Below are 14,187 nucleotides of genomic sequence, written 5' to 3' on the forward strand. Positions count from 1 at the left end.
AGTTCAAGTGAAGCCTCAAACACTTACTAGCTCCCCCTAGGCAAGTTATTTAATCCTGTTGGTCTCAGTTTCCTCATCTGTAAAATGAGCAGAAGAAGGAAATGGCCAACCATTCTGGTATCTTTACAAAGAAAACCCTAAATGAGGTCATGAAGAGTCAAACACAACTGAAACGAATGAATGACGACAACTCAGCAGAATGGATAAAGTACTAAACTTGGAATCAGGAAGACTGAAGCTTGAATCCTGCCTCTGACATTTATTTTATTACATTTGTATGTATATATCAATGTATAGATGCATAATATAATATGTATGTGTATCTTTATATAATATATACATATCTATTTATTTGTGGGTATAGATAAACATATATAGCTTTGCAAACTACAAAGAGTTGCATGAATATTAACTATCATTATTATTATTATTCACTATAATTATTAACTATTTTAATATTGATTATTAAATTAAATATTAATCACTCCAACCAAACTGAGCTATTAGCTATTTTCTGAATGCAATATTTCATTTCATATTTCTCCAGCATTGCCTAAGCTATCTTCAATGCCAGACTCTGCCATTTGGAATTCTTAACTGCCTTCAAGGCTCAGTTAGATGTGGACCTCTTATAGGAAATCTCTGATTCCCCCTCAAATGACTTATCTCTGGACCTGCCAAATCCCCATCCTAGTAGAACGTAAGCTTCTTGAGGGCAGGACACTTTTCATTTTTGTCTTTGTTCCATAGGGTCAATGAAAATACTATTAATACCACCTCCCAGGGTTATTATAAGGATCAAATGATATATTTGTAAGAGTACTTCCTAAGCATATAAATACTAGTTGATATTACCATTGTTATTATTCTTATCATTAGCCAGCCAGCCAAGTCAAGGTATGAGCCTGGACCAACCATCAAGGTTGCCCCATTGGGTATAATTATATCATTAGTCCTCATTAGTGAAAATGATGTCCATGGCCCAAATCATAATCTTTAAGACTGATTGTGGCTAAAGCAGTGATCTTCAATCAATAGTCCTTCCCGCTCTATAGACCTATGAAGACTACATCCACAATGACCAAGCCTCCTGCTTGTTGTGACCCCTCTCTTCTCCTCTAGCTCCCCATCATTCACTGACGCCTGCCTGTCTAAACAACAAACCTTCCCTGGCCCAAAAGAGACACTAGGCAGGATTTCGAAGGTCCCATCCCATTAGTCTTGCTCATCATATTGGTTCTTACCTCCAGAGGTACCACTTGCATCAGGATGGCAAAGTTAGTAAGGTGATTACAATGACAGATGGAGTAGTTGAGGTTCCCTTCTATACGGACACAGCCTTGGTTTGACCAGATGCCTTCTCCAGAGCTAAAGATCAAAGAAAAGTAGAAACACAACTGGGTTGGAACACTGTAGAAAATTCATAATTAAAGACTGACAGCAAGAAACCAAAACAGATTATTTTAGAGAGATTATTTAATGATGTAGTGATAGCCTTCTTGGGGTTAACTATGAGAAAAAAAGGACCCCACTGATAGTAAAATATTCATAGCATCACTCTGTGGTAACAAAAGAAAAACATGGAAACAAAGTGGGTGGCCCTTGATTGGGAAATAATCGGGGGAAAAGTGATATATGAATGTGGTGTCATTGCACTGTAAAAAAAATGAGAGCCAGAGTGTCAGAGTGATTGTGGATAAAAAGTTGATCCCAGCATAAAGAAGTTCAAGTCCCACCTCTGACACAGACTGACTACATAACCCTAGATAAGTCATTTAAGTGCTCAGAGTTTCAGGCGACATTCTAAGACTGTTATGTTTTAGAATAGATGGCAATCTACACTGGTTAAGGAAGCTTCCTCACCATGAATTTTCTATACCAGTGAAATCATGGTTGTAAGAAAGGAGGGGAAGAAGGAAGGAAGCAAAGGAGGGAGGAAGGAATGAAGGAAGGAAGGAAAGGAGGAAGGAAGGGAGGGAGGAAGGAAGGGAGGCAGGGAGTAAGGGAAGAAAGGAAGGAAGGAAGGAAGGAAGGAAGGAAGGAAGGAAGGAAGGAAGGAAGGAAGGAAGGAAGGAAAGGAGGGAGGGAGGGAGGAAGGAAGGAAGGGAGAGAGGAAGGGAGGCAAGGAGTAAGGGAAGAAAAGAAGGAAGGAAGGAAAAGAAGGAGGGAAGGATGGGATGGAGGGAGGAAAGGAGGCAGGAAGGAAGGAAAAAAGGAAGGAAAAAAGAAAGGAAGGAAAAATTTAATGACATGGTACCACCCCTGAAATTACTATGTATACATTGTGAGTTTCTTTATCTGTATAGCTGTTTCTCTCAGTCCAATATACCCATCTGCAGGGCAGGCACCATCTGCTTTTTCTCTTTTTATTCCCAAACAATGTCTTACATGTGGGTGGGATGGGATGGAACCTAGAATTTCATTGGTAAGGAGAACTTTCAATTTGGACACTTCCTGTACCAATACTGATCTGTAGGGGCTGGGCAATTGATAATCTTGAAGAGTTGCCTAGGGCACTGGGAAGATAAATGGCTTATCCAGTATCACCCAGGGTCTTTAGCATAGGGAGAGACTTAATGAATGTGTATTGAATGTTTAATTGAGTAAGTGTGGGAAAATATGAGAAATAAGGCAGAAACAAGAAAGTCAAATCAAGAGCACGGGCACACACATTCACACAATACAAACATAAACACACAGTGACAATTATGGAAATAGTAGCACTAAATGACTGTCAAATTCCAATGAATTGTCATGAACAAAATAGCCTAACAATCTGGATATCAGATCCCTGATAAAAGAAATAACCTGGGTGGCTCAGTAGAGTAAGAGCCAAGGCTAGTGCTGGGAATCCTGTGTTCAAATCTGGCCTCAGACACTTCCTAGCTGCATGACCCTGGGCAAGTCATTTAATTCCCATTGCCTGATCCTTACCTCTGTTCAGTCTTGGAAGCAATGAGCTCAGTATTTAATCTAAGACAGAAGTTAAGGGTTTTTTGTTTGTTTTTTTTGTTTTTTTAAATCACCTTCCTTCTATCAGTCTAGAGATAGGGGCTTACACATGTGTAGTGTTGTGAACACTGTTAGACCCTGTCTATGTGTCAGTTAGTTCTGCTTAAATGTTTTTTTGTTTTTTCCCCTGAATTACAAAGGAACGTTTGATAATTAAGCAGAAACGACTAGTGTGAGGGAGAGGAAAGAGAAACTCAAGCCTCTGAAAATAAATTAACGTGCTTTTTTAAATAAACAAATTAAAAAGAGGGCTCTACATAATCCCAAGCCATGGGGGAAGGGGGGCACCTCAGAGAAATCATTTTTACTAACTCCAATAAACTAATTGGCTTCAGGTTATTCCTTGCTGAGTATTCAATTTGAATTGTAACATCAGCTAGAAATTTAACTGGCTAGAAATCTAGTAATTTTGATGACTAACTGATAAAGATATAATCCCACACCATTTTCATTAGTGTGCGATGAATGGGACACATTCTAGTGGTATTTTCACTTGCAGGTCTTCAGATAAAAATGTCCCTGAGAGAACACAGCAAGAAAGGAAGCAGGTGACGGGCGCTATTGTACTCTTGGGTGAGTCTCAATAGGCTGCTGAGATCTGAGAGATGAAGTTAGAAAGGAATAATTTAGAGGCTGTTCAATGATGGGTTAGCCTAATGACTTTGAAACCCAATTACAACAATTTCAAAGCACAGGTTTTCATGATTAATGGTCTGATTTCAGGAGACATACCGGGATCAGTTCAGCATATTTTACCAGAGACGGAGAAGAGAATCTCAGTCTGGGGCTGATTCCAATAAAAACACCAGAAGAGTTACTTGAGGAGAACTTTCTCCCACTAAGATGGTTCTGTTCTGTAGGAGCCAGCCCAGGGTGGAAAGCGAGCAAATATGGACTCATGTTGAAGACCGTTATAAAATAAATTACTTATTTCTATTGAATACGATGATTTCATTAATTGATAAACAGATTATTAATCACTTTAGTAATTCCTAGATCAACAATCTCTTTGAGGTATTCTTTTCATGATTCACATAACTGGCAACATAATTATGACATATGACAATTGGAAATTGAGGATATTATGTTTAAATGAGACAGATTCCAGTAGTTGCCTATTCTCTCAAATATCAAATATAAAAGCCTCTGCTTGACATTCATAGCCCTTCATCATCTAGCCTCATTCCAGGCAAGACCGGTCCTGGGCTCTGGGATACCGGAGCCTAGGTAGGACTCAACTTCTTTATGATAGAGACAACTCTCTCAAACTATGAATTGGAGAGCAAGTATCTGTCTTCATTAGTAGAGGGAGTAGTTTGTTTTTTTTTTTTGTTTTGTTTTGTTTTGTTTTCCCTGAGAGTTCTTTATGCCACTAGAATGATAGGTGTAGAGAGCAATGAAAAAAATAGAAGTCATAAAGGAAAATGCTTTAGCCTTGCAACAAGATCTGAGTTCAGATCTCAATGATAGCCACTAACTAGCTGTGAGCTAACTAGCTGTTAAACATGAGTTTCAGCCTCTTTAAAATAAGGGGGTTGGGAGCAACTGGGTGACTCAGTGGATTGAGAGTCAGACCTAGAGATGGGAGGTCCTAGGTTCAAATCTGGCCTCAGACACTTCCCAGCTGTGTGACCCTGAGCAAGTCACTTAATCCCCATTGCCAAGCCCTTACCACTCTTCTGCCTTGGAGCCAGTACATTGTATTGATTCTAAGACAGAAGGTAAGGGTTAAAAAAATTAAAATAAAATAAAATAAAATAAAGGGGATTAAAAAAATTTAAAAATAAAATAAGGGGAATGATCGAACCAGATGATGCCTAAAGCTAATTCTCACTCTAAATCTTATGATACCTTTACAAGATAGAAAACACGACAAATTAATTTCCTTCTGATTATTTAATGGATGATTAGGAAATTTGCTGTTTTCAAATGTTGTCCATAATTACTATTTACCCCTACAGATGTGAATTATGTTTCTGTCAACACAAGAAGATTAGGACCCCTAAATCCTAGCCAAAATAAAATTACTATAATATGATTCAAATGCCACCTACTACAAGGGGCCTTCTCTGGTTCCTCCCTCCAGCTTTTAGTGCCCTTCTACTTCCCACACCCCCAACAGAAATAACTTTATTTATTTTGTACAGAGAGGGTAACCAAAAAGTCAGAGTGCAGTTCTAAGTTAAAGCTTTTGAGATATCCTCTCCTTTGTATTCGTATGTTTCTAATGTTGTTTCTCTTTGTTGAATGTAATCTCCTCTAAGGCAATGACAATTTTGTTTTTTTCCCTGCTGTCAAGTGTCTGGTACATAGGAAAGTCCCTGTGGAGTCACTGAATTGGATCAAGGATCCATTGAATGGAAACCCACAGCAGAAGAGTTCTTTGCAAAGATTTCCTTTGTTTCGTCTTGTCCACACAGACGACATCTGCCCACATTTCACTCATTCCAGGAAGATATACACCCGGATCATTAAAATCGGCCAACAAAGAAGCCCCCAGCTACCAACAACTGGAATTTCACTATGTAATTCCCACCAAAATGAAGCACAGTCATTATGTTCATCCTGCAGATGGGTGGCATATGTTTTCGACATAGTCGTTGTGCCAAACCAAAGCTTGCTTTGACTCTTGGTCCATAAACAAACTATGAATTCTCAGAATCATAGGCTGAGAGCTGGAAGGGATCTTAGAAGTCATCTAGCTAAAGCCCTTCACTTTACATTTAGGGAAACTGAGTCCTAAAGAGACATCACTTGTTCAAGATGATACAAGTTGTAAACTTTATTCAAGCAGAGCTAAGCTATGAACCAAGGTCCTCTGATTCCAGATCAAGTGCTCCTTCCAGTATACTACATTGCCTTCTGAATTCAATTCAACAATTAATAAGCACCTGTTACATTAATTATTAATTATCTGTGTAAAGTGGTGCTCTAAGTGTTGGAGATACAAAGACAAAAATGAACAGCCTCTACCCTCAGGGAGTTTGCATCCCTTAAGGTCCTACTCCAATGGAGAGTGAAGAGAAAAGAGGATGGAACTTCCTTCAAAGATCCAGGAAGCTTTCCCTAGGCATTCTGTGGGATTATGTGCATTTTCCTAAAGCAGGAAGCAGAAACAAGAAAAGATGATAGTAGTCATAGCTATCAGAGTGTTGGACTTGAAGTCAGGAACTCCTAGACTTAAATCCTACCTCAGATACTAGCTATGTGACCTTGAGTGAGTCTCTTAACCTCCTCAGTCTGCCTCAGTTTCTTCATCTATAAAATAGCTTCTACCTCACAGGGTTATCATAAGGATCAAATGAGATAATATCTATAAAGCACATCGGAAACTTTAAAGTAATATACAAATATTAGCTATTATTATTAACTATTATAATAGCTGCTAATAATATTACATCTTAAATTAACATCGTATCCAATAATATAAGATTGTGTCACTTATAAATGATTATTATTTAGTTTAATGATGTAAATCCCACAAATTTCTAGTTAGTGGTTTGGCATCTTGGAATTTGTCTGGTTTGTGGTATGGAAAGGAAGGAAACCTTTCTAGGAGCCATCAACCTACTTAGTCTTTATCTGGGGAAAGGAGACAGCTGGGAAGTCAGTCAATAAACATTTATTAAGGGGTAGGTAATTGGTTCTGTGGATAGAGCATCAGACCTGGAGTCAGGAAGACCTGGGTTCAAATCTGTTCTCAGTTAAAACTTCACACTTGGACAAATCACTTAACCCCAATTGCCTAGCCCTTACTGCTTGCTCTCCTGTCTTGGAATCAATAACAAGTATTGATAACAACTTTAAATTGGTAACAACTTTAAAAAAGAAAAAAATAAATAAACATTATTAAGTGCCAACTATGTGCCAGGCACTGTGCTAAGCTTTCAGGATACAATGAGAGATAAAAGGCAATTCCAGCCCTAGAGGAACTCACAATCTAATGGAAACATGGAGATAAGGTTAGATAAAGCCAGGTTGGGGGTAATCCTTGGAGAACCTTTAAAGTTAGGTCTTTGATATTAGACTTGATGCCATAGACACCAGGGAACCATAGTGGGCTTTTTCAATAGGAGAGAAATAAAATAAGAACTATATTTTATATAGCTCAGAGAAAATGTACAGGAACAAGATAAGAGGAGTGTTAGAAGAAGCAGGTAAATTATAGCCAAGGAGACCAATGAGGATGCTAGTACAACGAGATGATGAATAGGCTATAACAGGTGATGGGGAGAGCCTTGAGGATTTTCTGGGAAGGGAAAGGAAAGAATTGATGTGAAAGGCATTATGAAGAAAGACTTAATGACTAACTAGATGAGAAGGTAAAGGAGACAAATAAGTCAATAAACACTTGACATGTCCTGGTCTTTTCTATCTTTAAAAAAAAAAAAAAAAGAAGTCTTTTCTTCACAGCTGCTTGTAGCAATTTCTCTTTTCCTATTTCTCAAGATTCTCAGAATCTCTGAGGTAGAGGGGACTTTAAAGGTCATCGAAGTAATTCAAGAATTCCAACTACTCACTGAAGATGGGACTCAATAAGAAAATTATTAACTTATTGACTGATAGCTGTTGGTGACAAAGGATTCACCTCCTCATTTCTCCCTCTAAGAAACCCTAGCTTCCTTTTAGATGTATATCAAGGGTGCCACCTTCTGCTGGAGTCCTTTCCCTGTCTCTCTAGCTGCTAGTTTCTTCCCATCTAAGATTACTTTCTATCTCTTCTAAATATCTTTTATGCAGTGTCCCAAAGGTTTTAGTGCAGTTGTAAGCTTTAATATGTTCTGAAATATAAATATCACAAATTTACCAAGGACAACATTTGAAAGACTAATTACTCAAAATTTGAAAATACTGAATATTTCTTATTAAAATTCAAGATCATCACCATCTTTTGCTATACATCATTGCTCTAGTCGATATTTGAACTTCGTAAAACCTTTCATCAGCTGCTGCTCAGTGACTGAAAAGATTGCATATGTAATCCTGGCCTTAAGATCATCCAAAGAATAAGGCTTTGATGCAGACATGACAGCTTTGATATGACCCTTAACAAGAACAAAATCTAATGGAGATAGATCAAGTGTCTGAGGTAGAAAGCATGAGGACTTCCTCTACTGAAAAACCAATCTGAGAAAGTGTCACCCAAAATTTTAAATTAAAATGACAATTGTTTTGTTCAGGGGGCAGCTAGGTGGCTCATTAGATTGAGAGCCAGGCATGAAGATAGGAGGTCCTGGGTTCAAATGTGATCTCAGATACTTCTTAGCTATGTGACCCTGGGCAAGTCACTTATCCTCCACTGCCTAGCCCTTACCACTCTTCTGCCTTGGAACCAATACACAGTATTAATTTTAAGATAGAAGGTAAAGACTAAAAAAAAAACAACACAATATAAAGAGGATAAAATGAAGATAATCAACATTATTCCCAATTCTATCTCTAGTCATGTAAGAGATTTCTTTCTTCCTCTTATACTTCATGCATATACATCATCATCATCATCATCATCATCATTCAAGAGAAGCCCCTAGAGGATACAAAGTACACAGAGTAAAGACCTGAATTCAGATCAGTCCTCAGATATTTACTAGCTGGGTGGCCCTGGGCAAATCACTTAGCTTCTGCATGCCTCTGTTTCCTCATCTATGAAATATAAATAATAATAGCACCGCCTTCCCAAGGTTATTGTGAAGATCAAAAGAAAAAGTATTTGCAAAGCCCTTGGCACATAGTAGGTACTGTACAGATGTTAGCTATTATTATTATTATTATTATTAATCTCAAACTAAGAACATACCTGAAGTCCAAAAATGCACAGTAAAGGAAAATCTGGTTGCTTTTATTTGCAGCATCACTGTATAGCTCCTGACTCTGAAAGAAAAGAAAAAAGAATAGGTTTTCTGAAATAATCTGAAAGGCAAAAAATACTGCTCTGTTATGCTGAGTTTACACCCAAGAGAATACCCAAGGATAAAAATGCAAAGTTATAAAATACTGAAGTTCAACATTAGAAGGGCTTAACCCAAACAAATCCAAAAGGCATCTGTGAGGCACCTACAGAATTCTGGGCATCAAAAGGGTTTTTACCATCAAGAAGCTTACAATCTATTGGGATGGAAGGGTGGTAGGATATAAAGCTTGTAAGTTGGGAGGTATATGCATGATAATTAGAGATGAAAGGAAAAACTAACATCTAAAAAGATAAGGAAAGGCTACCCCTTTGGAGGTAGCACTTAGTCATTAGACATGTATTAAGCACTATGTCCAAGGTACTGTGCTCAGAGCTAGGGATACAGAAAGAAGTCAGACAGTTCCTGCCCTCAAGGAGCTCACAATCTAATAGTTTCAGGCTGACACCAAAAATCTGTCCTTTTCTGATACCTTAAAGCAGTCAGGGTCTTAAATATTGCATTGCCTTATTTAAGCAGTAGCACAAAGACATAAAGAGCACAACTTCATAGGGCTTCCAATCAGCTACAAAGAGGCATAGATAGAGGTGGCCAACAGGGAAGCAGAGATCGGTTCTCTCAGATCTGAGGAGCTTCTGAGCTTGAGGCAATCAACATTTAATTAAGTACCTACTATGTGCCAGGTATTGTGCTAAGCACTGGAGATGCAAAAAGAGGCAAAAGGCAGTCTCTGCCCTCAAGGAGCTTGGAATCTACTAGGGGAGACAACATGCAAACAAATACAGACAGAGCAAACTCTCTACATTATAAACAAGAAATAATTAACAGAGGGAAGTTACTAGAATTAAGAGAGATTAGAGAAAGCTTCCAGTAGAAGTTGGGATTTTAGTTGGAACTTGAAGTCAGGGAAGACAATAGATGCAGGTGAGGAGGGAACACTACAGGGTTGGAGAACAGTCGGAGTAAATGTCCAAACCCAAGAGGCTGAGTTCATTGAAAAGTAAGAAAGTCACTAGATTTAAGTGTCACTAAATTTACGAGAGCATGTTGGGGAGTGAGTTGTAAAAACAACAAAAAAGGTAGGAGAGAGCTAGGTTATAAAGGCTAACAGAGGATTTTGTATTTGATCCTGGAGGTGAAAGGGAGACAATGGAGTCTCCTAAATTGGGGTAAGGGGGACATGATTGGATTAGTGCTTTAGGAAAATTACTTTAGCGGCTGGATGGAGGGTAGATTGGAGTGGGGAGAGATCCATCAACCAGCTATTACAACAATCCAGATGTGAAGTGATGTCAGTGGTGGCAGCATCAGAGCAGAGAAAGGGAATGTTGGAGAAATGTTGAGAAGGTAAAATCGATAGATCATGGGAAAAGATTGGATATTGGGGAATAGGTGGTAAAAGATAATGAGGAATCCAGGATGACTCCCAGGTTCCAGATTGAAGAACTGGAAGGATGGCCGCTACAATAATAGGGAAAAGAAATGGGATAGATAGTTAGGGAGGAAAGATAACGAGTTCAGTTTTGGATATGTTGAGTTTAAGATGCCTACTGGAATCTAGTTCCAGTCCTCCATGATCTTTAAAGAGACCCTTCCTCTGCTGATAGTCACCCACATGAAGGTCCATGCCTGTTCTTTAGATCACCCACCTATGGGAAAGTTCCTTAACCTACTCTTGCCACATGTGTCACTGTTTAAATCAAATATCAGACTATCACATGCATGAAATGAGACTCAAAGGAAGGTAGGGATTCAATGGCTCAATGGTAAAGAAGGGGTGGATTCCAAGCATGGAGCTAGGAAACAGAATGTCAAGTTCAGAGAACAGCCAACAGGCTGATCCAGAAAGCAGAATGAGCAAAAGGAAGCAATATGAAATAAACCTGGAAGGATGAACTTAAACCAAACTGAAGAGATTAAAATGTTAAGCTGAGTCTGTTCCTATATCAGTTTTCTGAGACCCAGATTGTTCATTACACAGGTTGAGAAATAGAAAGCTACTTGAAGGTTTTTAAATAGGAGTGAGGAAAATGGATTCGGGAAATGGGATGGAGAGAGGGGGAGACAGGAAGGCAGGAGTCCAATAAGAAAGTCTTTACAATATACTACAAGGAAGACATAATGAGGACCTGAAAAAGTGTCTGTGTAATTGGAACAAGAGGACCGGATGCAAGAAATGTAGACAGAAAACTGAAAAGACTTGCCAATTAACAACACAGTGGCTGAAGGGGAGTGAAGATTTGAGAATTACTCAACAGTTTTGAACTCAGCACGCTGAAAGGATGTTAATGCCTACAAAAGAAGTTTGTAACAGACTTTGGAGATTTGGAAAATGAATGAATCTAGTGAGAAATAGGGGAATAATGGGATACATTTTGGACAAAATAAGCTTGAGATGTCTATAAGAAATAAATTTGGAAAAATATTATAGGCACTGAGTGATATGGAATTAAAGTTTAGGAGAGAGACACTAGGAGTCCATCCTAGGAGATTAAGAGTCTCTCTTTTTGACAGTTTTCATAAGATCAGTCAAAAAAGCAATTGCTAGCCATTGTTATAACTTACTTTGTCACAAATGAGACAACACAAAGACTAGAATACTAAAGATTGGACAAAGGAAATTTTTAGTGATGATATTGCCCTTATTCCATATCATGTCAAAATCACTGTAAAAAGAAAGCCAGCTGAGCTTTCCTCTGAGTAATTTTCTTTCTTTCTTTCTTTCTTTATTTGTTGAATAAAACCCTTACCTTCCGTCTTGGAGTCAATACTGTGTATTGGCTCCAAGGCAGAAGAGTGGTAAGGGTAGGCAATGGGGGTCAAGTGACTTGCCCAGGGTCATACAGTTGGGAAGTGTCTGAGGCCAGATTTGAACCTAGGACCTCCCATCTCTAGGCCTGGCTCTCAATCCACTGAGCTACCCAGCTGCCCCACCTAAGGTCTCAATATCTTCATCAAACTATATATTCATCCAAAAGTGTTTTAGGGATTTTTAACTTCCAGTGGGCTTGGAAATCTTACCTCAATTAAGAGAATACATACTGCTATAGCAAGAATCATAACTTCCAAATTTACAGAAATTGCTAAATGAAGGTGGAATATCACAATACAAACTTTTCATCATCTCATTTAACAAAAGGTACATAAAGTTATTCAAGAGATGGAGATAAATATGCTTCACTAACTTGGGGACTCATCTGAATTAACCCCATTGAAATCCTATAAGTAATAGCCCTTGCTAGACTTTTAAAAAGTGAACTATTCCTCAAAGATATGTTTATTATCTAATGTATTGTAGCTTCTTGGTAATAAATTAAACAGTGCTAAATCACATAAACCAAATGGTTATGGAAAATATGGGATATGTCACCTATGAAAAATTCTTTAAAGATAGAAAAAGTTGTAGATTTTATTGTATGAGTCAATCAAATTATTTAAAATTATCCCAATTCATTTACATATCACTACATATTTTCTTGGGATTTGCTCTTATGATCAGGAACTTTTACATTATATGGAGTCTAACTCTTTCTCCTTGTAATTTCCATCTATAGGTCCAAGTTTTTACCTCTGTGGATAAACAAATCAATTCTAATCTCTCTTCCTCTTGCTATCTCTTCAAATAGTTGAAGATAGCTCCTCCTCACTCCTCCACAAATTTCTCTTCTTCAAGCTAGATATTCCTAGTTGTTACTTTTCTGGACATATTCCAACATATTCATTTCCTTCCTAAAATGCAGCTCCCATCACCAATTGGAGAATGGCTAAAAAAGTTATGGTATGGGCTGTGATGGAAAAATATTGTGATGTAAGACTATAAAGAGGACAGTTTCAGAGACCTGGGAAGACTGGGAAGCCTGATGTGAATAGAATGAAAGTAGAATCAGGAGAATAATTTATTCATTTTATGAAGACAGCCATCATTGAAAGACTTGGGAACTGTGATAAATTCAATGTCCAATCAAAATTACAGAAGACTTATAATGAAACATGTTATTAACATTCATGAGAGAGAAACTGTGCTGATTAAAAAAGATTTTTTTTATTATGGCTAATTTGTTTTGCTTGACTCTTCATGTTTGCAACAGGGTTGTTTTTCTTTCTTTCTCACTGAGAATCAGAAATTGGGGGAAGTAGGAAGGAAAGAATTCCTATTTTTGTTGATTAAAGGAATTAATTATAAAAAGACTAACATGTAACATCCAGAACAAAATACAATAATCTCATCAGGATATGGCATACAAGACCATCATAATCTTCATTCTGGTTTTTGTGTTCCTATTAACAGAACCTAAAATCATGTTGACTTTTGAGGACTTTTACTACTGATTCATATTGAACTTGTGGTTCACTAAAATAGATTTTTTAAAAACAATTATCTAGTTACACCTCTCCCAGTCAATAATCATGCAGTTGGTATTTTGAACCCAAGTATAAGACTTTGCATATATGCCTGTTAAATTTCATCTTGTTTAATCTTGTCCAATGTTCTCACTCATCAAGATTTTTAAGTTCCTGGTTCTGTTTTTCAGTGTTGGCTATTGCTCCCAACAACTCATCAGCAAATTTGGAAAGTATGAGATGGCTGACATTTTTCAGAAAGTCAAATTATGTCCAAAATAAGAGATAGATATGTATTCTGTATAATTAGAAATTCTTGTACCCAGGACTATATTCACCAGAATTCCTTCATCTCCCAGAATCCTTTTCCTCCTTCACCGCCCCCCACCTTGTGTACTCATTTTGTTTTTTTATAAGTTCTGAAACTTCTCCCTCTCTCTTTTCTTGTGATCAGGACTGGGTTAGCTAGCTTTTTTTTTTACTTTAATTATTATTATTTTTATTTTTTATTATTATTTTTATTATGATTATTTATTATTTTATTATAATTTAATATAAATTTATTTATTATAATTTTATTATAGTTTCTAATTATTATTTATTATTAATAAACTTTATAAAATATAGTAGTTATTGTATATTAATTTTAATCTTAACAATTCTCTTCATCACCAAGTATATAGTAGGTACTTAATAAATTCTTCTTGATTTATAGATAAGATTGGGCTTCATTTTGCCTNTCATTATCCAGCATCCTTTCCCCTTCATCCCCAAGTTGCATGCTTACAGTGTTTGTATATAGCTGGCTGTAACTCCATCTCTCTCTTTTCCCATGTGCATGGCTGGGTTAGCACCTTTTCTACTCTAGCTTTTTACTTTAGTTATTATTAATAAACTTTATAAAATATAGTAGTTATTGTATATT

At 37.3% G+C, this 14,187-nt stretch overlaps 1 protein-coding gene across 1 annotated transcript in view; it reads right to left on the reverse strand.

Moving 5' to 3' along the window:
* Positions 1 to 14,187, reverse strand: part of ADGRD1 (adhesion G protein-coupled receptor D1) — a 488,370-nt gene that overhangs the window by 198,737 nt on the left and 275,446 nt on the right. The window contains exons 15-16 of the mRNA XM_044685394.1: positions 8,810 to 8,883; positions 1,245 to 1,368 (exon numbers count right to left, since the gene is read on the reverse strand). Coding sequence (XP_044541329.1) covers positions 1,245 to 1,368; positions 8,810 to 8,883 — 198 coding nt within the window. The remainder of the gene's footprint in view (positions 1 to 1,244; positions 1,369 to 8,809; positions 8,884 to 14,187) is intronic.

Source organism: Gracilinanus agilis, chromosome 1 (genome assembly GCF_016433145.1).
Source record: "Gracilinanus agilis isolate LMUSP501 chromosome 1, AgileGrace, whole genome shotgun sequence".
Taxonomy (NCBI): domain Eukaryota; kingdom Metazoa; phylum Chordata; class Mammalia; order Didelphimorphia; family Didelphidae; genus Gracilinanus; species Gracilinanus agilis.